Below are 24,609 nucleotides of genomic sequence, written 5' to 3'. Positions count from 1 at the left end.
AACTGTTGAGAGCTCCATAGAAAAACAGCAGAAATCACAACTTTATCTGAATCTCTTGATGAAAAAAGAACAGATGAAAGGCCAACATCTAATTAGAATAAAGTATCTCACACTTTCTCCAGGCAAAATGAAGCCTTCTTTGTGTATGGAAAAAAAAATGTGATAATTAATGTCAGAAAAGCATTACTCAAGAAAATTCAGATGCTTATAAAGAGCATTGTAGTCGACTCTACATCAGGTTAAAATCAGATCAATTCCATTATGGAAGTAGAGCAATGACATCATCACTTAACAAACGTATATGGCAAAGTGGTAATCCAATGTAGCATTAAGACTGAAGAAAAACAGAAGAAAAACATGTCCATTCAATAAAGGACTTTTAACTAAGTCAGAGTGCCTCAGATCACTTTTTTTCCCTCTGCTCATCGTAGCATTAAGACTGTTGCCATAGGAATTAGCAACTCAAATCAATATATTCTCTGTTCAATGATCAATCACAATAACCAAAAGTCATGTCATGTGCAGTAACATATTTACAGCTTATGAATAATTACATTTATGTGGTATTCTTTTCAGTTCCCTTGCTAATAATTGCATTTCAAAGTCACTGCACTTTGACTTTGAGCAGTTGTGTCCAAAGATGCAATGAAGATGCATTTCAAAGTAGACACAAAGCAAAGACACGTGCCAGACGTCTCCAATTTTTATACTCTATACTCTTAAAATGTGAATATGCTTACATCTACCACGACGATATACTAATTTACTGTTTGTTTTCTTTGATGATGAAGCCTTCCGACACTAGACTTTCTAAGCCAGTCTTCACTAGCCTCCTCGCCCTCTGTGCACATTATATTTGAGTGTAACCCAAGGGCAGACCGCAGACACATGTGGCCCTAACCCTTCAACCACAATATTCACCCTCGTAACCTTGACTGCGCCGACCGCGGCAGTCAGCGCTTTCCCACTGAGATGTCCCCTTGAATAATGCGTCCTATGAATAAAACACATTAGCTACAAAACATGCTAAATTATTCACGTATCCGAGCGCCTATCCCACCCAACGGAGCCGATATTAGTTCTTCAGACTTTGAATATTTTGCACCAAGTCCTCCGAGTCCGTCTCCCCAATGTTTCGCGGCTTTTTCTTGTCAGTTTCTTGATCGTTCTGGCAATGCATTTTGTTCAACTCTTTCAGTACATCATCTCAGCTGACTCAGTGCTGGCGGCGGATACTATTTATACTTCACACACAAAAAAAATACTACAAAAATACTTCGAGTGAAACATCTCATTTATCTAAAGGGCTCTTGAAGCTGATGAGGAATGCGTTTTGTTCAGAGGGAATCTTTGATGACTTGAAACCCGCGCGACGCCCCCAAAAAACGGATCCATCGCTTAGCAGAAGCCACACACTGCGGCGTTCAAAGTCAATGGGACCCGGAATGAGACGAAAGAGGGCGCTTTTGCTAATTAAATACTTGACCCAAAATGCCTCTCCCTCGCCTCCGCTGGGAATTTTCGTGATTGTGAGTTAATTTTCAAAATCAAGAGCGCCACGCATGTCTTCAAAAGCGGAGACAATTACAGAGACAGGCTGCGCTCTGAGCTGCAAATAAGTGTGGGAAACAATCATTTTGGAAGTTCCAACAGACACAATGAAACGAAACTTGAATGGTCGCAACGTTAGTAGTAAAACTCCTACAGTTCAACCATTATTTCCCAACCTTTTTTTTACCCTGCGAGCAAAGAAAAATGGCAATGAGCTACTCACACTTCGAAAACACTACAAAGTTAGTAGCCAAGATGATGCGAATACTGAATTTGTGTCATACATAAAACTCTGCATGCATAAACAAAAGATGCAGTTTGCTCCGACTGAATCTCCCTCACAGATAGGTGCTGGGTACCATTACTTGTTTCTCGATACTGATACCTGAACGATACTCTTTCCGACACCAATACAAAAATATTTGTCTTCTACAATAGAACCAGAAAAAAGAACTATAATGTTTAGATGATCTTCCAAATTTACAGTATCGGGTTCATCTCTAATAGGAGTGTGACAATATATCGATTTTGTGATATATCGCGATATTTTGCGGGACGATGCCGATACTTGTTATTCCGATATAGATACTTTTGATGATGTCATATTAATGTCATATTAATTACTGACATCATGCATATTAATGAGGTAGCAGTGCGCCACAGTTTTCACAGTCAATAGAGGCCACTAATAATCAAGAATACAGTCAGAACAGTAGGGGGCAGCACTACAATGTTAAGCCCTTGGGCCAAATACTCTCACACATGGTGAATAATATGTAGTATGCAAAAAAATAATGTGATTTTTGTGCAGCACGTTATCGTGAGCCATGTATCACATATCGAATCGTGAGCTATGTGGAAAAAAATGTGGAATAATTTGGGAAAAAATGTGGGTAATCTGAGGAAAATTGTGGCAAAAAATAAATAAAAATGGAAAAAATGGGGGGAAACAGAGAACATATTAGTAAGGAAATATTAGCAAGAAATTGGGGAAAAATAAATAAAAAAATTGGAAAAAAAATCATTTATTTGAGCTGAAACAACCGAGTCACTTAATAGACTGCTGTACCTGGACCAACAGCATCAAACCTTGGATCTAAGATTTCTTTACGGTACTTGCTTTCAATACTATTACCTAAACTTTTTTTCCGATACCAGACTAGCATCTAACAGCACCCAGCCCTACTCGCAGTGTGCTCGTACTCACCAGAGCGCAGTACGTCTCCGGCGGGTCTCCGCAGGTGATGTTGGGCGGGTCCAGCGTCACCTTCAGGTACTGGGTCATGTCCGCCGCCTCGGGCTGACAGGCCATGTAATCCCAGGTCAGCCCCTCGTCGGTGTAAACCTGGGACTTGCACACGTCGTAGTGCCCCCACGCGGTCGGGTAGTGCTGCATCGCCGCCTGGCACACCCCGCTCCACAGGGCCTGCAACGCGAGCGCCAAATGGAAACGCATGGTCTTCTCCTTCTCGCTTCAACTCGCACAAACTGGGGGGGCAAGGGGGGGGGGGGGATCCACTCGCAGCCGTTCAGCTGGAGTAAGGTGGCATGTCCTTTCGGCAAATTCGGTCTCCTGATTGTTTAAGGATGTGCCGCGAACGGGCGTCGTCTCACAGTCTGCGGAGGGTGTCACCAGCCCATTGAAAAAAGAACGGAGCTATTCGAGGAGAGGTTGACTGACGGATGCCCTCAACTTGCCCGCCTGTCAATCATGGTCCTGGCCCCCGTCTCGTGATCTGAAATAAAAGGAGAAGGAGCGTGGTTTGAGTACACACTTTTTTTTTTTCATGGATATGCGACGTGAGAAAGCATTAGCTGGCGCCACGGCTGAGGTGTCCGAGTAGGTGTGAATAACACGGATAGAGGCCATATTGATGTCTGTTGTCAGTCACAAAATCAGTTAAGTGAGGCCTTCAGGGCGAGTGGGAGATTTGAGTTTTCACACCAGACTCTTCTATCGCATGTAGTGTTACCAACTCTCAATCGCAGCGTTCACACTTCTGACATATGGACCGCAATCACAGGAGAAAGAATTTCACTCTGACACAGTTCTGTTGTTACTTTCTTGAGGGGTGAAAAGCCGTCTTGTCACTGTGTTGAACAATATCGGCTGGAAGTCTTTCTTCAAACATGGTGCAAGATTGCCTTAATAAGCAATGCGATTCAGTCTTTCATGAGACTAATAAAGACATTTTGAATAACACGGCTGCACAGCGTGGAAATAAATTGTAGCAGCTGTATTTGTGCAACAAGTGGAAAGCGGTTAATTATGGGTTGTGACAAATAAAACAGCTCTCCATTTACAAGCAAACAAGTTTATGGTTGGTTTAGTTTATGCCTCAGTTATGCACTCTATTCTATCATTATATAAGTACCAGACATTCTTCAGCAAAGTGAGCCACAAGTCTATTGAACTGGAGCACGCATGCAAGTCTTCACTCCACACAAATATCACCTGTCACCTGCATTTCCTGGGAACGTTTTTGATCGATACTGGCCAATGACCGCACTGGGAACACCCCACAAGAGCAGTAATATTTGGAGATGCTCTGACCCAGTTGTCTAGACGACACAATCTGTCCCTTGTCAAAACACTGGCCCATTTTTCTTTTATTAGCAATGCACGCTTGGTAAAGCAATTTTAAGCCTGGCATGTCCAGAATGGGTCCTGTGAAGGAGTGAGGACAGACAGGGCCATGTCCTGGGAGAGAAAAGTGCCCCCTCATGACTTTATCTAGTAGGAAGTGTTTTAAAGACAACTTAAAACCATATTCAATAAAAATGACACATGTTTTTTCTCTCTCTTTTTAGTATGAGCACCCTCGCCTTACCTCCGATCTGACTTGTGACTTTGCTGGGACTCATTATAATGATGTTAAGTAACTGAAGAAAGTTGATTAAACACATAAACAACCAAGCCTTCGAGCCTGCACTCCCTGTTTCCCTGTAATGAGTGTCCCTGACCTTCACGTGTCTCTTAAATGACCATGTCCCGTGTGAACAGTGACATCTGACTGGCCCTGTCGCAGCGGAGGGACACTTCTGGCGGGAGCGCCCTGCCTCAGACCGCAGCCTCGGAGCGGGTGATTGATGGAGAGCAGACGCGGCGGTCAAAGATGGAGGGACAGACTGTGAGACGTTTGAGCGTTGGCTAAAATCAATCACCTCGGTCTGACGCCGCGTGTGAGCAAATACACATGTCCCGGGGCAGACCACACGACCGCACGGACCTCACAGGGACTGCTGCTATTACAGATATGTGTGTTTAAGATAGATTTCTGACCATCATTTGATACAGGCAATGAAATAGCTTCGGCCATGACAATACACAATAAACACAATAAAATGTGTGTACACTTTTCCGTTTAGTTATTACTCAAGTGGAGCCAACAGCTTTGGTCTTTGGAAAAGCACAAAATGCACTAAATCTTGAGCCAGAGCACTAAATTTTAATATGGTCCATCACATAACACCATATTTTTAACAAGTCACTTGGTAGGCAAATAATAACTAAGGTTGGCAACGAGGCAACAAGTCTCTCTGAAGTCCTTGTTGATGTTTTATTGATTTTATCGGCTTTTTTGTAATTTTGTGCAACTGTGAAGCACTTTGAATTACCTTGTGTATGAATTGTGCTCTATAAAAACACTTCCCTGGCCTTGAAGAAAGCTTCTAAATGCAAGTTTTCTTCAGAGAGACTTTTCACCTCTTTGCAAACATTAGTTATTGTTTGTCCTCATTATCTGACATATCCAAAAAATATACAAATGTGTTGAATATTGCATGTAATGACTTCCAAATCTTAAAGCAGAACTAAGTAACTCATGCCCCTAGAGGCCATAAGCGGAGTGTGCGAGTGTCAAAGCATGTTGCGTGTTTTTTTTTTACTCATTAATTGTTCGCGAGAATAAATACTATGCTGACAGAAAAGACAAAGGGAGAGGGGGATACTGTACATTGTGCCACAAAAAAAATTTGTCACTGAAACTTGGCTGTAAATACTGCTAAAGTGGGGCTAGCCCGCAGTTAGCTTTGCCCGCTAGCCTATTAGCTTCTTCTTTTTGTGATTCTATTAGTGTGTATTGGTGGCTCTGACCCGGAGGCAGGGAAGTTGCAAGTCCAATCATCCCATTAACTGTTGTATTACCCGCAGAGGGACAACGAAAAGGATTTATTAAGGTAAAAAAGTTACTTAGTTCTTCTTTAAATGGGAAAACAACACTGAGTTATAGACCCTATTCCTGATTTATTTATTTGTTGTTCATGTACATGTACTGATATATTCGAATTAATAGTAAACTCATTTTTGACTTCCCGAAAAACATTTCTCATGTTCCAATTCTTCACAGGGATGAATTTAAATGTACTGTACAAGGAGCAATACTGTCATGGTAAACAACAGCAACTAGCCTGCGGTTCACGATAAATAAAACGCTTCATAAATAGATGCACAAAGATCTTTTTTTCCCTCACAACTGTCTGCTTTAACAATATACTCGAGGATAAAACAAATTATATTTCACAACTGGGAAAAAATGGGGCCAGCTATATGTGTTGTAAAGGAGAATCAAACGGATAAGTGACACATTGACTAATTTAAAAATCGGTATAGCTTTGGGTCCATTTTAAAGGGGTCGTTGTTGTACATGTGCGCACAAGCTGGAGGAACGGCGAAGAGGCGAAAGGGGACAGAAACTGAGCGTCTTAAATGTAAAACGCGCCGCATGTCAATGGCGGCAGCGGCAGGTGAAGAAGCAGCCAATTATCCCGCGCCACTGCTGGCACCTCTCGCCGTGCCCATTACAAGACATTATATTACCGTGTTAGGAATAAAGAGGGGGCTGAAAATGTGTATCTGTGCGCGCGCTTACGCTTAAGATACGCGTTCAAATAAAGAGGCCGGAGTAATGAGACAACAAGAGCGGTCCGGACCTCGGTAACAAGCAAGAGACATCACAAAAGAGGGGTCATTATCGGACTCCCGGGCGGACACCACAGACCCTTACCCTCATTACTGCGCGGTTATGGCTTCACTGGTGCAGGGGGAGGCGGGAGAATAAAGGCAAAATGGAATAAGCGTGGACATGAATTTTGAGGCGGTATACTACAGGTGAATAGTGTAATGTAACAGAGCACTCTAGGCTTTTTGCCATAAAAAAGATACATGGATTTGGCAAATTGGTGAGAAAATTGTCCATAGTGAATGAAGGTGAGTGGTGCGGTTAGCTTTCGTCAATTAGCATGGAAAGATAAATGTGTTTAATGTTCATTTCAATGTTCATTTTCAAATAAGTTTGTATAGATTTGAAGGTATCAAAAAGTGGATGCTAGATAGAGGGTGTAAAAAGTAGTCAGACAATTTGGATGTACAGTATTGACCATTGCCTGAAAGAGCTGTTTTTTTTTACCGGCACAGGGTCTTAGTTATAGAGGGAAAAAGTGGTTTATTTTAGATCAGGTCACTTCCTGCGAAGCATCGATCAAAGGGAGAGGACATGAGAGGCGGCGTGCTCTTGAAGGAAGTCTCAAAGTCCTCCATAGACAGGAATAAATAAGTGCACTGTAGACGCACGAGCACTATCACTTATACAAGCGGCGGGAGGTCGCTGCTGGAGCCAGAACAGAGCAAGAAAACATTTTCATAGACTCAAATGAAAAGAAAAAGAAGACGTTTCTTTACATCCTTGAAACTGCAAAAATGTCACAACTTTGGATGAAAAGAACTTGAAGGACGTGAATGGTATGCTCCGACTTTAGCTTGAATTTTGAATGGATGAAGGTATACTTTATTATTCCTAAACAGATCTTGAGCTAGGTTCAGGACTAGCCAAAAGACTCAGCCTAATGTGCATGTTTTTTGGGTTAATGGGTTAAACCAGAGCACCTGGAGAAAACCCTGAGGAGCATCCAAATTTAGACTGAGAAAAAAAATCCTGACAGAGCAGTTCTAATTGAGGACTAAACAAGGGAGAAATGGTGGGAAGCTTACACCAAGACTTACAGGGGAATCACATAAACCACCAGAAGAAGCCCCGCGTCCCACGGTTTGAGAAGCGCTGCCATACTCCATTCTTAACACAACACCTCCACAACACACTATCTTCCCCTTTTATAACCGCGGGAGAGCCCCATGCGCATGCTTTATATTTAAACACCTCTAAATCTTTCAGATGCTTTTCTATGGTCTGTCAGAGAGGTGAGACTGCGCACCCAAACATCCACCCGCCGTCGTACCACACCACTGCCCCCTCCCTCCTCCGCGGTCTACTCGGAATGACTAGTTAAATCTTAGAAGCTTTGAGCAGATGTCATTTGTGAAAAAGAGTCGGATCTTTTCTTTACACATTTACACAGCGTAACATGGGAGCAGGCTGAACGCAAAACCTGTTCCACAGAAAATTGTATTGGTTTTAGCGGTCTTATATTATGATTGTGTAGGCTCTCAGTCATCCTGGAACTTGTCATTGAGGGACATATTTAATACATCCTCAACTGGACAGGGCTGATTATCATGCTTTATCCAGGACTGCACAACCATTTCATGCACCTTAGCCTTAATGTTTTTGTATTAAAGCAATACTAAGTAAATTTCCCTTAATAAAAAATTTCCTAGTCCCTCTGGGGGTAATACAAGTGTCATTGAGATGATTGGAGGGTCTTTCATCTCCCCCAGTGTCTCTGGCCAGAAAACCACACTTGCAACTTGACTGCCACCGGGTTGGAGGCCCCAATACACACCAATAGAATCACGAAGAAGAGGCGAACAGGCTAACTGCGTGCTAGCGCCACTTAAACAGTATTTACAGCCAAGTTTGAGTGAAAAAAATGATCTCCATTGTGTAATTGGATGTACAATATCCCCCTCGCCCTTTGCCTTTCTGTCAGCGTAGTATTTACTCTCATGGACAATTAATAAGTAAAAAAATGCAACATGCTATGACACCTGCAGTGGTGCTTATGGCCTCTAGGGTGCAGAAGTTACTTGCTTTAAAACTAAAAATAATGCATGTGTTTGTTAATTACCCCTGGCTATACTTACGTGTAGTCATAGAATTATATATCCTATGCAAAGATCACTGTGAGAAGCAGTGCAAAATTTAACCTTTGAAAATTGTTAGCTGCTGGGACAGCATTGGAGCAAGTTTGATGAAGGGGTCTGGACTTTGAAACAAAGAGGAACTTCATGAATTTCTTTGTGTGACACCAGACTGTGAGCTGATGTTTTGAATGAGATGTGAGGTGTCTGCCAACATTGGCGTCTGAATGAGAGAGTGAATGGGTGACTGGTTCTTTGCTGTAAAGCTCATTGGGCCCAATGAAGGTTAGAAAAGTGCTTTATAGTTGAGACCATTTATAATTTACCATTTTGAGGATGTAATATGAAAACTAGTAAAAAAAAAAAAAAAGTTTCACATGCAATGGACCCTCAATCAAAACTTGAACCTTTTATTTCTCAGAAATGAAGTTTCTCAGACTTGCTGCTTTAAACCAATCAATATAAAAATGAGCCAGCCTTTTGAACTTCTCTTTGAAATGAACCGATCACAAAGATTTGGCTCAAAGTAAAGACCCATAAATCACCCCCAAAACTGTCACCCCTGTCCACCGTTGCCTGTCCTGAGACGCATGGACAGCCTTCACGTGTCCACAGCCATCACGTCCCCGGGGCCGCTGGAGCAGAACAGAGTGCTCCTCCCAAATCCCCGAGAGTGACAGCACAGGGACAGGCTCATGCTCTTTAGTGGCGAGACTTTACGGTAAATCATGTACATGTGCAAATGAGCAAATGACGGGAATCTGCGCGCACATTACTCATCATGTTACGATTTGAATAGCGTTGCTTTTACTGTAAACTGAAAGCGGATGCGTTAGCCTACATCATCGCAAACTTTCACGTCTACGTCATTTACATTCAAAAGCGTATAGCTCATGTAGTTCGGATGACAAGAACATTCCGAAGAGCCACTACTTTGGACATGATAAGGTTAACTACATGTGTATTATCGATTTAGTTACTTCTTTCTGCACCAGTAAATTGCTCACGTTGGCACTTCAAGAAGAAAACTCTACATTGAACTCTACATTAGGGACAAACGATGAGCCGAGGTGACAAAAAAAAACAAGAAAAACACTTTGAAGTTTAACCAAACCCATGATGAATAGAATACATTTCATGCGTCAAATGGACTAAATGATTCATGAATGCAAAGAAGGATGATAAAAGGCAAAAACCTATTCATAAAACAAACTATTTACAGCCAAATTTTATGGCTTCTTGTATTCGGAGATAATAAATGCACCGTGAAGAGAACCAGCTGGTGTTAAGCAGACGATACAGGATAACCCCTTTACACCTAAGCTATTTTTACGCTTTCATTTTTTAATTTCACGCAATTTATTCACTTTCAAGGGCAATCCCTGACCCTGCCTTCGCCTTGTGTCGGCATACTTCGCATTCCCCACCAGTGGCTTCGAGCACGCAGGAATCGTAAGATCGCGGGAGGGCATAGATGAAAGTGATCTAATAAAATACACAAACCTCGAATTCCAATGTGTTTTTTTTTTCTTTTTTTTGATTTCTCTGTATGCACAACCCTGACTGTAACAACCTGCCAATAGTCCCAACTGTCCACTCCGCATGCATAAACACAGCAAACATGACAGCCTGCGGAGAAGCTCGCATGCCGATAATGCGTCCTCCGGGGTTGTCCTGGCAGGCGGCGCATCACTTAGCCATCCTTTCCCACTTCTTAAAAAAAAATGTCGCGCGGCTTCAATCGGCAATGAGGCTGTGATCTTTTAATAATGACGACAGGTAGAGCGGGCCTGGAGCTGACAGCGTGGTTAAGGAGAATACAAGGGAGGATTGGGAGATAAACACAGGGGAATCGGAGCCAAGCGGGGTGAACTGTCAGATTGTGGGCTATGGCGTCTATCCCTCCTATACTGTGTGTTATTGCTCGGCTGCAGGGAATGGACATATCCAAAAATAATCCACGTTAAATGCCAATAGTAGAAAATGTGGTGTATATACGCTGGAGTGGCTTTGATATTGCGAGTTCTCCTACAGGACTTGACCCCCAATGCTTTCAGACAGCTGAATCTGTCACAACAGCCTCTCTCTCTTCCCTCTCCCTCTTCGTGTGTCTGTGGTGCACCCCTGCCCCTTCGCCTCCTGTCCCACGAGACACCAAGAGTCCCTTCCCTGCTCTCCATCTCACCAGCTACTGCCACATGTGCTCTGCCACTTTGGTCACAGTGGCGTTTGCTGGCTGCCCAGAGTGGAGAGAGGAACAGCCCGCGGGCGTCTGCAGCTCCCACAGTGCAATGGCAGCCAATAAAACTCTCCTCCTCCCGGATCACGCCTTCTCCCCCCCCCCCCACCTTCATTCCTCTCCTCGCCTCTTTCCTCATCTCCTTGCCACCGATGCATCCTCCTCCACAGCGTTGCGACACGGAAACACCTTATGCATTATTAAAGACACTTTTCCTAAAAGGCTGCCGGCACATTATTCTGCAACCACAGTGACATGTCAGCTCCAAATGTCCACTTTAGCTACAGAGAATAAGCTGTCCCAGGTAGAGGCCATACTCTCACTGTTACAGGAGGCTATAAGAGCACAGGGATGACTCATTACCTCCTAATCCCACTGGGACCACGGGCCAAGGTCGGCAACCTTTTAGCTTCTAAAGGGACATTTGCTGCCAAAGCTTTGTAAAGCGGCTGAAAAATTTATCAGAGGCTACAGTGCTTTTCAAACAAAAAAATTAAGCATGACACCCAGCAGCTCATGAATAACTTTTTTTGTTGGAAGTCTCCGCCACTGAAAAGGATTAAGTCTGCTTAAAAAAGGAAACATGATTATAATTGTTTCTTTTTAATCTGTGAACAGGTCAGGGGTTAATATGTTGATTATGTTTTAGAATCATCTAATCGTCTAACATATCTTAAGTACCGCGGGTTCTCTTAATTACATTGAATATCTGAACTTTTATCAGAAAACATCACTAAGAGCATCAATTTAAAAAAGGATAAAACACCAACTTGGATTCTTAATCACGCCTTGTACCTGTTACGCTCAACAAACGCTCAGAAAGCAGACAAAGTCTATGCAATTCATAGACTGAAGGCAACCCAAGCCAAAACCACGGTGCCTTGAGGAGCAGCTCAGAAAATCTCGTTCAATGTAAACGAGGCAGGTTGGCTGCAACATTAGCCTACACAAATGTAATTACTGTGTGAGATTGCGAGCAGCGATGAGGGCGGGGTGCGCCACAAGGGGGCGCCTCTAAAGATGACACGATAAAAAAAAAAGAAGAAAAAAAAGGATGAAGTTTTTTTTGGATGCATTCAAGGTGCCTCACAAGTCACTTAACAGGGAATAATCTGCAAAGGCCCCAAATGGCACAACCGAGTAGCGCCACAACGGGTTCTTACGCACAAAACTGGAATGAAAGTTTGAAAAATGAAACAATAACTTACATTTCTCCACACGGTCCTAACGCGCCCTGCGTCCAGTGTGCCCGCTCTTTATCAACAAGTTAAGAGCAGCGGAGTGAACAAAATGAGGAAATGAACCTCTTTAAGACACGCTCCTTAACGTAGATGTGATGAGTGCGCGCGTGTGTCGCTCAGGGATCGCCTCGCGCGCAACATCTCACTCGCAGCTTGGGTCCGAGACGCAGGGGTGCTTCAGGAAACGATCAACTGCTGTCTCCCGCTCTTCAAAACAAATGAGTGATCGGTGTCCTGGGAGCTCCGTCAGCAGCAGCAGCAGCAGCAGCGGCGGCGCGTCTTCTGCTCGTAAGCTTTGTGCGCGAAACGTCAGGTGCCAAAGTGTCCATCATGGTCTCGAGGCAAGCATCATTCCATCACTTAAATTGGGCAAGGAACTTTGCCACTCGCTCTGTTCTCTCCGTTATAGCCCCGTCATTGCAACAGGCTCCTCAATCTCCCCTTCGCAAAAACAGATATCCACTTCGTACCCGCAGACAAACCACCGCCAAAACCACCGCGCGGGATGGAGACGTCGAAGCAGATAACTCGCCTCCTCTCACAGCCTGCACGCGCACCTTTCTCTCTCCACACCACTCCCCCCCCTCTCCGTGCACTTCAGCAGCATCACACCCCCTCGCGCACATGCACCCGCGAGCGCACGCGGGGCCGAGGAGACAGAGGGATGAGGATTCAGTCAGTGGAGCTGCGAGGTGTTGTTGCTTTTTTGTAATAAAGGAACGCCTGTGTGCGACTTTGGAGGCTCTTAACTACTACCTATTTCTCAGCTGAACCTTTGTCATTTCTTATCTCGATTCATTTTTAATTTACAGAATTATTTCAAACAATTTGCAAAACGCATGAGTTATTGAAGTTATTTTTACGCACGATTGTTATATTTTTCTCTTACTTTAATAAAGGCATGCCGCTTTCCCCCAATAGGCCTACATAAAAAAAAAACCTAATTGAATATAAATCTCTATCACTTTATAAAATGCAAGTGGCAATTGAACTGAAATATAAACAACACGGTCGCATTAGAGCAGTGCGGCCAAACTCCTCAGAGAAAGTTGAGATTGTTGAATTACGTCTTTGTAAACGCGGGTTTAAGGAAAACGGATGAGGGCCCCAGGGTCCATCATGCAGGGGGAACTGTGTCAAAATGCCATTGCTTGCCATAGAAGTATTCCTGGACAACTGAGAGCTTCACATAGGCCTGCATCGCCTTTCCATTTTAGAGTAATACCTCCGCAGAAAAGTTAATATGAAACTATCAGAGCAGATGAGCCTCCTCTGAACTTAAGACGGGGATTGATTGAGAGCGTGGGGACGGGGTAAAGTGAGGGGAGGGGTCACGGCTTTTTGGCTGCAGGTTAAGCGGCCGAGCAGCTGTGGATGCGTCAATATTTATCCAACTGAACCGCTCCGGGTCACGTCTTTTCGTATCGTCAATGTCTGGAATTAAATCAACGTCAAGTGGAGAAAAGGCAGTGAGCCACAATAATCAACACACATTTATTTTTTTTTAATTTTTTTTAGCGTTTCTGAAAATCCATTCATGTCGTTGGACGAATCAAAAACGCACAGGTCATTTTGAGAAAGAGACAAAGAGTTGGAAATTGCAGTGGAGCTGTCTGTGCGCTCACTCTGTGCCATGTGCCACACGGGGATGAGACACGCGCACTACCGCAGCTTTTCTAAACGAACTCTTGGATCCAACTATAAATATAAGACAAACATCACACGAGCGGGGATGAAATAAAACTGCGCGCAGTGCCTGGTAAACTGTCGACTCTGTGTCTTCAGAGATAATTTGGCCACCCTCGCGCAGCACATCGCTTCCAAACTTTACGCGTCCCTCGGTCCACAAAAGCCCCAGTCTCTCTCACCTTGTTACTGGCACTGCCTCATGCCGTCCACGATTTAAAGACCACGAATTCTATCCCAAAACCAATAAATCCAGTTTGAAGCGGGGCATGTTGAGCGGAGGGTGAAGGCATCTGCAGGAGACACGCGGTGGAAACGAGCCGCTCGTGTGCGCCGCTCGCGGGGAATGAGCTCAAGCCTGACGCTCCGGCGCCAGCGCGACGTCACTGAGGAGCCAGAGCCGGACGCGCGAGATGAGGAGAGGGAAAACTTGAAGACAATATATGAGATGAGCAGTCAAAAGTGTGAAGCTATAAACAGATAAGCAGAGGAGCCGAGGCTTCTGTGGACAGTTTGTGTCTTACTTTCACAGAGGGCTGGAAGTCGTTTGAAAGAGGCTTAAGATGAAAAAATAAATAAAATCATCTTTAAAAGGTGTGGGGTATTTGAACTTGTTTCAATGGAGCAACCTCATGTACTTTGCTTTGAAATCTTAGATTTTAATAAACATAGGATTAACCTCTTAACCTCCACCTTAACCATTTTCTCCAGTTCAGCTTTACCCAAATCTAAAATCTCACAGCATATGAGCCAGAGTAACACCACATATGAAAGCTAAGGGGTTTTCAGTCAGATTTTACCACTTTTTCAATGCTTTTTTGTCATGTTTTTGCCACTTTTTCATAATTTTTCACCTTTGATGCTATTCTGATGCTTTTTCTAAGAAGCTTTTAGATTTCGTCAAAGCCCAACTGGAGAAAATGTGCTCGGTTCATGTGGGGGTTAAGAGGTTATCAAAACGTGCAATGTTTTGTTATATAATTAACCCTATTCTGACTTTTTTCTGGCATGAAAACATGACATACTAAAATAATAACATTTGCAGGCTCCCAGGTTCAAATGGCCTGCGTGATCATGTCATTGTACTATAGGAGAAAATGCAGGCCACATTTGTTTTAGTCAGTGATATTTCCTTTAATCTGGACTATTTGGGTCGCTCCTCGTCAAACCCAGGACACACTATCGGTCTAAATAGCAGTGTCTGATCAGAGCATCCCTATATATGTAATCCACATACAGTCTTTTGGCATTGACCCGAGGAGTGAAAGGGAGCAGACTAATTGCACAGAGCAGTGGGGGCATTGGTAAAGTATAAAGCCATGATGAGAAAATCACCTCAATCACTTCCTGGAGACAAACAAAGCAGCAGGGGATGAAGCGACGGCTCATTTTGTGCTGCTGAGCAAGTGCAACAATAACAGCAAAGGAGACCTGATTGGTAATGTCAGTCTGAGGTAGGCCTGTGTTGTCACGTGCAAAAACACTGAGTGAGAACACAAGTTTTCTCTTAGCCTTCGAGGAATCCACTGAAAAAGCAACATTTGCAAACAAAATATAACAGCAGTTTCTTCCTTACACTGTTTAGGTCTGTGCTGACTGCATCGAGAGCAAGCTGAGTCCAATCCTTTTTGAAGTAACAATTACCGTCCTCCCACCTCTGCCTTGAACCGTCATTAGCTTCGCGCGCCGCACTAATCCCCCTGTAACCCCGTTCCTCCGAGTCACCTCCGCCCTGTGCACTGCCCTCCCCGTGTCATACGTGAGATGGTTATTAGCAAATGGATGTGCGGCAGTTGTTTTTTGCACCAGCAGCCCTTGCCTCCCTGACGCCAGGCAAGCAGGTATTGGATTCTCGCGCCTGTTCAATGAAGTGTTATGTTGCCTTCATCCGGAGCAGTTTGTTACAGACGTCAATGGGAGGAGGCGCATTACAGGGCAGGGGACCCGATAACAAACATGTGAAAGGTCTTAAGTTAAAGGTCTTGAACATTATTATTTAAAGGTTGTATCTGTTGAAGCTGAGGAGCACCACCTCATGACATCAGCAGGTGAAGAGCAAATGTTTGTGAGCTCTGGAGCAGGAGTGGATTACGAAAACAAAACACAACCTTTTGTATTACATGGGAACAGAACTATACAAAGTTTAAAAGCTCGACAAGGTAATTTCTTTGAGGAAGTGTGAAACATAATTAGCAAGATATGAAGTGGTGCAAGACTGGACGCCTTAGCATTGTCATAAAGCTTAACTTGCTGCAGATCATACCATTCAATTTAACGGACATTTTTTGAAATCGTTTTTTTCCCCCCTATATACTGTATATATTTTGTGAGATTTTTCACGAGAATGCACATTAGATGGTTTTGAGAGATACAACATATAAATATCAGAGGAAGTAATGTCATTGTGTGGCCAGCTATTACAATAGATATGTTAGTTAGTGACAGTACTGTAGTTAGTGATAACATTGTCAAACGTCATTTTTTTCGTATTTATAAAATTATGAGATCACTATTTTTCCCCTAAGTGAAGCAGGGTCTATACAGGCACAAGCAAGTCCAATTTAAGGTTTTTTAATACTATTTTTTAATGCTTTTTAATGCCCATGTATGATTTGTTAATGCCACAAACGCAGAAAAAAAATCTGTGCATATTTCATTTGTTTGATTTCCAGACATTTCATCGAACAGAGGAAATAGAATTGGACAAAACGGGCAACTTTTTAGCAAAAACATGTGGTTGATTTCAGCCAGAACTGCTACTGAATACTTTTAAGACCATTTGGGTATATTTGATGAACATGTACAGTAAAAAATGTTGAGCAATGCCCTCATTTTCTAATAAATTCAAATTCAATTACTTGAAATGCTTTTTAATTTTCTGTGAAACCCTGTGAAGACATGGTTATAAAGTTGTTATAAAGTTATATTTTAGGTGAACCAATGACAAAACAACTGTACATTTCTATATGCTGTTATATGGTATATCTTAATTTGTTTACTTTTTCAGACGGTTTGTGTCACCAGGTTCAGGATCTGATCATTACAGGAAACACGTTACACTTGCACTATCTTTGACCTTATTTAAATTATGCTGACCATCATCCTGGCACCCATACATACACTCCGCTGATATCTAAACCAGGTCAGACTCTGTGCACCTGCTCTGTGTGGACTTCAGGGTTTTAGTCCCAATCTGTTGATCCAATCCTGCAGCGTGTCCTAAAGCCCACCTCGCCTCAAATTGAAAAATCATATTAAGTTAAGGACAATACCTGAGAAGAATTACATAGGCGCATAATCCAGAAAGTGCATGATTGAAAATGGATTAGAGGGGGGTTTTATAAGGGGAGGGGGGAAGGAGAGCTGCACAGTTGGCGCTTCGCTCGTCGGGTCATGTGTAGATTTTTGTGCCCCTGTGGATAATTTTCAGTGATTTGTCTTTATGACCAAGTCCAGTCTGGATCTGGCCATTAATTCATTTTTATATTGATGTTTTATGAGCTGATTTAATCTGCCTTCTTGTAATTTTATGGAACTGTGAAGCACTTTGAATTACCTTGAATATGAATAGTAAGTAAGTGCCCTATTTGTCATTATGTTTGTCATTGTACAATTGTAAAACGAAATTGAAATTTAAGTGTTGGGTTAGTCCTGAGCCGCTGCGACTCTGTGCGCCGCCATTGTGGGCCAACCTGACCCGCATGTTTTTGGAGGTATGGGGGAAACTGTAGCACCCGGAGGAAACTTGTCTGACTGGCTTCAAAACTCCTTTGATCCACTGATGGATGCACCGTTTCAAAGCGTGGTGTCCTGCACTGGGCAGCTCCTCCACCTCCTCCTTCTTCCTCCTGCGCAGCTCCCTCCGCCCCACAACAGTCTTTCACCATCCTCTGGGAAGAGTGTAGCAGGTGAATATAATCCGTCTTATTCTCCAGTGTACAAACATTAGTCAGAACAATAGGGATAGAAGACTTGTGTAGCTCAGCTGAGAGTCTTGCCCTGATACCTCCTTGTTTGTCCCTTTTTAATTTCCTGTAGCCATCTCCATTGTTTCAGAAGAAGAACTTTGCAGGTCTCAAATGTATCATAATCGAGCTGTTTGTTGACTTAAAAAAAATAGAAAAAAAAGTTGTCCCTTCAAGGCGAGTACGGACTCTCTACAGTAATAAATCCACTGAACCTAACACAAACACAGCAAGGACGTACAAAAGTATCCAGTAAAACAGAAATGATGAACTAAACTCAGATTTATGAGTACTACTGAAGTGTTTTGAGTTCAAAATAAAGCTAAAACACTCGCTCTACAAATAAACTTGCCCTGCCCCTGATGTTGGTTTACACAAGTCAGACCTCTCTGGATGTTACAGCTTTGCAACTGTTGGTTTTCATACTAGCTATACAAGCTGTACTTTTCATTGAATAAAAAAAGACATAGCACTTTACAGCAGATAGAAGCATGGTTTAAGATGTAAAAAGGGAAGAATCCAAGAATCCATTTTTATCACCGGGTTATTGCTGTGCTGTAAAGTAAAGCACAACCTAAAAAGCCAGTTACTGTAATAGCTGAACAAAGAATGAAAAAAAAAAATGGGTAAAAATTCAAGGAAAAAACTGCTAATATTGTGGGGAAATTCGGAAAATGAGGGGGGAAAAGAGGGAAAACAACAAGGAAAGATGAGAAGACAAAACATTGGGAAAAATGGGGCAAATATTGGGGAAAAAAAATTGTAAACATGTGAAAGAGCATCAGAAGCAAAAATGGGGGGATCATTCGTTTGAGCTGAAACAACCCAGTTCCTTTAATTCTGTCCCTGCATCAGCATCAAAACTTGGATCCAAAGATAGAAGATTTTCTTTTTTTCGATACCCCACAGGTATCGTTTGACAGTGCCCCGCCCTAATAAAAAAGGACAGAGTTGAGTATTGAGGCAATATACTGTATATTCTGCTCTATGGTAAAAAAGATATTGAGCATAAACAAAAACACATAATGTGCATGTAAAGTTTTAATGCAAAATTCCAACACTGTAAATACATAACAGTGATTGTTTATGTGCGATTGAAAATGAATTCCCCCATCATCTAAACTTCAAAGGAAGACAATATGGATGAAGATGGAGAAATGAAAAACGAACATTTTGTTGACACTCAAGCTAATTACGCGGAGAAATGAATGAAAAGATAAAAAATCACTGGCAAAGTAGTACTAGTAGTTGTAGTAGAAGATTGTTCACAGATAATAGTGTGGACAATCAGTTTATTTAATAAGATTGTATGAAGAAAGACAATAAAAGACCAGTACATTGCAATGATACATTATTCCAAAAAAGCAATTGGCAAAATCGAATTTATGAGAGATTGCTGTTCTGTGAAGGATTTGCTGTTAACATAGCGCGATTATATGCTATGGCGCCGGCCCCAACTGGTAGCAAGTTACGTCGGCTCTGTTACCTCTTTTATACTTTTTGCTTCTATCTTTATTTATAGACGTGTTTTTTTTTTTTTTTTTTGTATCAGCTGCACTTTATTAACTCTTCTTCTTGAACGCCGACTATAACAAGTGAATTTCTCCTTTGTGAGATCAATAAAGTATATCTTATCTTATCTTATCTTATCTTATCTTATCTTATCTTATCTTATCTTATCTTATCTTATCTTATCTTATCTTATCTTATCTTATCTTATCTTATCTTATCTTATCTTATCTTATCTTATCTTATCTTATCGTTATTTCAGGCCAGTGGCGTGAGCAGGAGCACAGGTCAATTGCTGTTGCTAACGATGATGATGACGAATGGTCTCGCAGAAATGAAGCGCTCCTCTGGGGGATAGTTTCCAAATTAGCCCTTTGTCAATACCCCCCGTCCCAATCTGTCCAGCGCAGGATGTGCTGTGCGCTCGAATATTGGTTCCTGTAAAAGACGCAGGGAAACGAATCCGATTGGACGGTTCCTGGGGTCGTTAGCACATGACACTGGGGAGAATGAGTTGGTCACCGTGAGTACAGTGTAACGTATAAAGGACATTATCTGTCAATTGTTATTAAAACAGGCTGGTGCAAAGATATTTTCCTGTTTCTAACTATAAAGCACGTTCCAATAAAATGCACATTATTAAAAAAAATGACTATTCTGGGTATATTTGAAGCTCATCATTTATCACGTTTGTCGGAAAGGACACGGTTTGCTCTGAACAAGGTGACGGCGAAGTGCAAAAAGAGTTTCGCTCCCGAGATACACGACTCCGGTGCATTTTTACAAAGTGGAAAACTGCTTTGCATTTTCCAATTTCACTCACTGTGACAGAGTGAAATTAAAAGTCAGATTACACTGCAGCGCCACTGAAGTTATTTTTAGAGACAGTTGATGGAGATTTATATGTTCAGTCTAATTTCCAGGAGTATAACCTGCTCAAGTGGCTGACGCTGAGGTTACCGCGGATGTGGGTGGAAGGATTAAAGGGTCCGACATATATTTAAGCCTATATTTATGTCCTGCTCATCAATGTCTTTGTGCCACGGTCACAATGATTTCATGAAAGCTTTTGTTGAGTTGGTAGAGGAATTTTTACTGCTTGCAATGGGTTCTTCTGTCAGTAATAGACCCGGGTACCGTTACCAGTACTTTAACGATGCTTGGTTTTCGATAGCAATATCTGAATGATACTTTTTCCGATACCAAAATAGTTGTCATCTAGAACAAGAAAACAGCAGAACAATAAAGGAAGATCTGCAAATTTACCATATCTGGTTCATCTCCGATGTAAAGAAATGTGGGGGAAAATAAGAAAAAAATGTGTGAAAACAATTGTGCAAAAATGGGGAATAAATTGGGTAAAAAAATCAAGAAAAAATTGCTAATATTGTGGGGAAATTTGGAAAATGAGGGGGGAAAATAGAGAAAACAACAAGGAAAGATGAGAAGACAAAACATTGGGGAAAATGGGGCAAACATTGGGCAAAAAAAATAGTAAACATGGGAAAGAGCATCAGAAGCAAAAATGGGGGGATCATTTGTTGGAGCAAAAACAACCCAGTTCCTTTAATTCTGTCCCTGCACCAGCATCAAAACTTGGATCCAAAGATAGAAGATTTTATTTTTTTTGACACCCCACAGGTATCATTTGACGGTGCCCCGCCCTAATAAACAAGGACAGAGTTGAGTATTGAAGCAATATATGTTCTGCTCTAGGGTAAAAAAGATATTGAGCATAAACAAAAACACATAATGTGCATGTAAAGCTTTAATATAAAATTCCAACACAGTAAATACATAACAGTGATTGTTTATGTGCTATTGAAAATGGATACCCCATCATTTAAACATCAAAGGAAGACGATATGGATGAAGATGGAAAAATGAAAAACAAACATTTTGTTGAAACTCAAGCTAATTACGCGGAGAAATAAAGTGACATTTGAACCGCAGATGAATCCATGTGTGTAATATGTAAAGTGGCGCTTACAAGGAGCAGCTGGAAATCACAGTGGTTTTTGATTTAATTGCGGCGTTAAAGCGAGAGTCTAAATACATAATGGAGGAAATTATGCGGTGACGCCCAGCGATTCGCAAACTCAAAACATACTAATAGATACATGGCTCCAGTTTGATCAACATGGACTAGTATTTGTCACACATTTGCATAATGTGTGTGTCAGTGGGTTTTATTACAACTTATCAGAAGAAAAATACTCCAAGATCATTTTTACTTCAAAATAATACAAGATGTCCTTCTTTTGTCTCTATATCATTCATTTGGTTTTATGCTGTGTAGGCTTGATATCAAACAGACTGTATAATAAAGCAGCTTTGTCTATTTATCCAGGCCTGAGACTGACATAATAAGTACCCTATATTGTTGGGCTGGGACGCTCCACTTTTGTGCACATGATCCGATACATATCACGATACCCAGGGCCGATCCGATAAGTATTGCGATACGGTAAGTAATTTTAACAAATTATATGTTTACCTTAAACTGTGTAAACAGTTATGTGTCCAAAGTTTATAAACCAAATGTTAAGTGTTATTTAGTGTAACTGTTAACGGAAAACAAAGAAGTGTATGATGAAAAACGCCTCCAAACACAAGAATTGAAAGTATTGTGATACTTGATAAAGTATTACTTGGTATTGCAGTACAAAGTATTGCAATCCAAGTCCGATCTGATATTTTGTCCCAGCCGTACTATGTTGTAATACACTTAACCTCTTACCCCTGCCTTAACCGAGCGCATATTCTCCAGTTCCACTTTACCCAATTCTAAAAACGTCTCAACTGGAGAGCAACAATGTAATGCTTCATTTGAAAGCTAAGACCAACAAAACTGATCTGTAACTTTTTTATTGAGTTGTAGCTGCGTTTCAGTCAGGGGTTTTTCTTCGTAGTTTCGTCTCCTTTTTGTGTCATTTTTGTTGCTTTTCTGATGTTTCTCTGGCCCATTTTTTGTCGCTCTTGTGTCGCTTTTTGTTGCATTTTTGTAACATCTTTGTTGAGCTTTCGCTACGTTTTTGGTCTTTTTGTGTCATTTTTGTTGCTTTTTCATCGCTTTTTCCTTTGCTTCCTTGTCGAGTTTTCACCATGTTTTTGGCACTTTTTTTTGTTGTTCTTTTGTTTCTTGCCGGTACATTTTTGTCACTCTTTTGTTGCTTTTTTGACGCATATTCAATCAAATGCATGTTGTGATTACTACTGTGCTATCATCATCATTCAGTAACATTCTGTTTTTGTTGAATAAAATGGCCGACAGAATTCTCCTGTATCACACTGTCCTCGAACCATCTGTGATCTCTCCTCTTACACTTCCATCCAACCGAAGAGTGAGTGCTGAACTAAGTTAGATTAAGCACACGGTCTATTGATTGGCTGGTGAATTGCGGTGTGATACATGACAAATAATCCCATTTAGAGTCCCAACACTTGTTTCTAATGGTTTCCAAATCATTTCGGTCAGGAATGGATCACAATTAGTTGAGCGTTTAGCGGCAGAGGAGTGGCTGTGCATGCCTGAGTGCGATTCTGGGCTTGTGGCTTTGGCCTTTGTCTGTCGTGGTTTGACATTTCCTTCTCTCTGGACGGCTCCCTTTTGTTCGGCCCGCGGCACCTCGCTCACCTCCTGTAGAAACCGACAGGAATTTCACACGGTCAAGTGGAGAGCTGAAAAGACTAAAATAAAGTGATTGCCTTGCTTTGATTGGAGCCTTGTGATCGCATAACTTTATCTTCCATCAATGTCCGGTAACCTTCTAAAGTGAAAACACAAAGATATGGTTGAATATGAGAAACAAAAAGTACTTTCAACACTAGAAAAATGATCTCAGATGAGCAGCTGGTTAAGGCTGCGAAGCATAGACTCGGACACAAAGTCCCCACACCAATAATCCAGTCTTCAATCCCCCTTCACGCTGAACTGTGCTGTCATTAAAGAGTATGGGTCAATATATTTTTTTAAAGAATTTCTAAATCCAGTTAACCTCTAAACCCCCGCCAGCTCAGCTTTATCCAAATCAATAAGGTCACAGTCTATAGGCCAGTGTAACGCCACATTTGGAAGCTAAGACCTACAAAACACATCTAGCTGGAGCTTTGCGTTGTTGTTGTTTTTTGACATTTCTTTCCATCGCTTATTTGTCGGGTTTAAAGGGGCTAGATGCAAGTTAGTCATTTTATACTCACTACTGCCACCTCAGGTCTTATGCGTAACTGCAGCTTCTATATTAAGCTCGTGCATGACGGCACTTCGGACCCGAATTAACACCTTTTTTAGTGGGACAGTGCAGGATTTTAGAGGCAGTTGTGGTGAACAGGTCTGGGCTCATTCTACACATTAGGACATGGCTGGAACATGTAGGGGGAGGAAAATACTTAGTTTTAGCATTTTTAAACTCCGTATAGTCCCTTTAAGTCAACGTTTTTTTGACACATTTTCATCACTTTTCTGTTGCTCTTTTTTGTTGCGTTTTCCTCGTACATCTTTGTCACTTTTTCAATGCCTTTTTTGTATGACTTTTTGCTCTCCTGTCACATTATTGTTGCTTTTTTTGTCATTCTTTCATTACTTTTACATTACTGTTTCAACAGTTTTTCGTCACATTTGTTGCTCTTTTGTTGCGTTTTCATCCTTGTTTTCGTCAAATGTTTGTTGTTATTTTGACACTTTTTAGATTCGAGCAAAGCCAAACTGGAGGAAATGTGCTCGGTTCAGCTGGGGGTTAAAGGAACAGGCCACCGTTTTCACATACTGAGATATGTTCTTACCTGAGCTTAGACGAGTTGATGCGTACCTGTCTGGTCTTTACGTGTGCGCTCAGTCACGCAAAACGACCAAAGATGTTGTTAGCATTTGACCTCTCCCAGCATATTCCTATAGCTCCAAACAGAGTGAAGTTGGAAGCTAAGCACAAAGACCAGACAGGTACGTATATCAACTCATCTAAGCTCAGGTAAGAACATATCTCAGTATGGAAAAACGGTGACCTGTTCCTTTAAGAGATTAATTTACTCTGAATTCTGCCACCACTGCTCTATCATATAATAGTAATGAGTCTTTTTTCTTTGCGGAAAAAGACTTATGGGCAGTGTAGCAAATCATAAATGCAGGACAGTGGATGCGCTGCAGAAAACTACATTATAGGCAAACAATAAAAACAAAGATAAGTAAGCATTTTTGCTCGTTTGGTCCTTTTGCCTGCCTTGGAAATAAGGATGGAGACTTGGAAAGGAAAGCGCAGTGAATTCACCTCACATCACGTGTTCACTGAGTCACCCATTACTTCGTCACAGTGAAGTAGTCAGCGGGAAGTTAAAATAATTGGATTGTGTACAATGTGAATTGAAAACCAGGAAGCGTTTTTTTTC

General features: G+C 41.8%; 2 protein-coding genes across 7 annotated transcripts in view; one reads left to right on the top strand and one right to left on the bottom strand.

The window, feature by feature from the left end:
- ntng1a (netrin g1a) overlaps window positions 1-14,111 on the bottom strand; it is a 124,764-nt gene extending 110,653 nt beyond the window's left edge. For 3 of the 6 annotated variants that reach the window (XM_079576028.1, XM_079576025.1, XM_079576027.1), the window contains exons 1-2: window positions 13,936-14,110; window positions 2,759-3,287 (exon numbers count right to left, since the gene is read on the bottom strand). In XM_079576028.1, coding sequence (XP_079432154.1) covers window positions 2,759-3,007 — 249 coding nt within the window. In that variant the 5' untranslated portion in view covers window positions 3,008-3,287; window positions 13,936-14,110. Of the gene's footprint in view, window positions 1-2,758; window positions 3,288-12,034; window positions 12,653-13,935 lie in introns of those variants that run through there. The other 3 variants (XM_079576030.1, XM_079576029.1, XM_079576026.1) reach the window with 3 other exon arrangements.
- nrros (negative regulator of reactive oxygen species) overlaps window positions 1-24,609 on the top strand; it is a 326,601-nt gene that overhangs the window by 279,109 nt on the left and 22,883 nt on the right. The window lies entirely within an intron of this gene.

Source organism: Gobius niger, assembly GCF_951799975.1.
Source record: "Gobius niger genome assembly, chromosome: 18".
Taxonomy (NCBI): Eukaryota; Metazoa; Chordata; class Actinopteri; order Gobiiformes; family Gobiidae; genus Gobius; species Gobius niger.
Note: the sequence above shows the minus strand (reverse complement) of the source record. Positions and strands in the feature narration are given on the sequence as shown.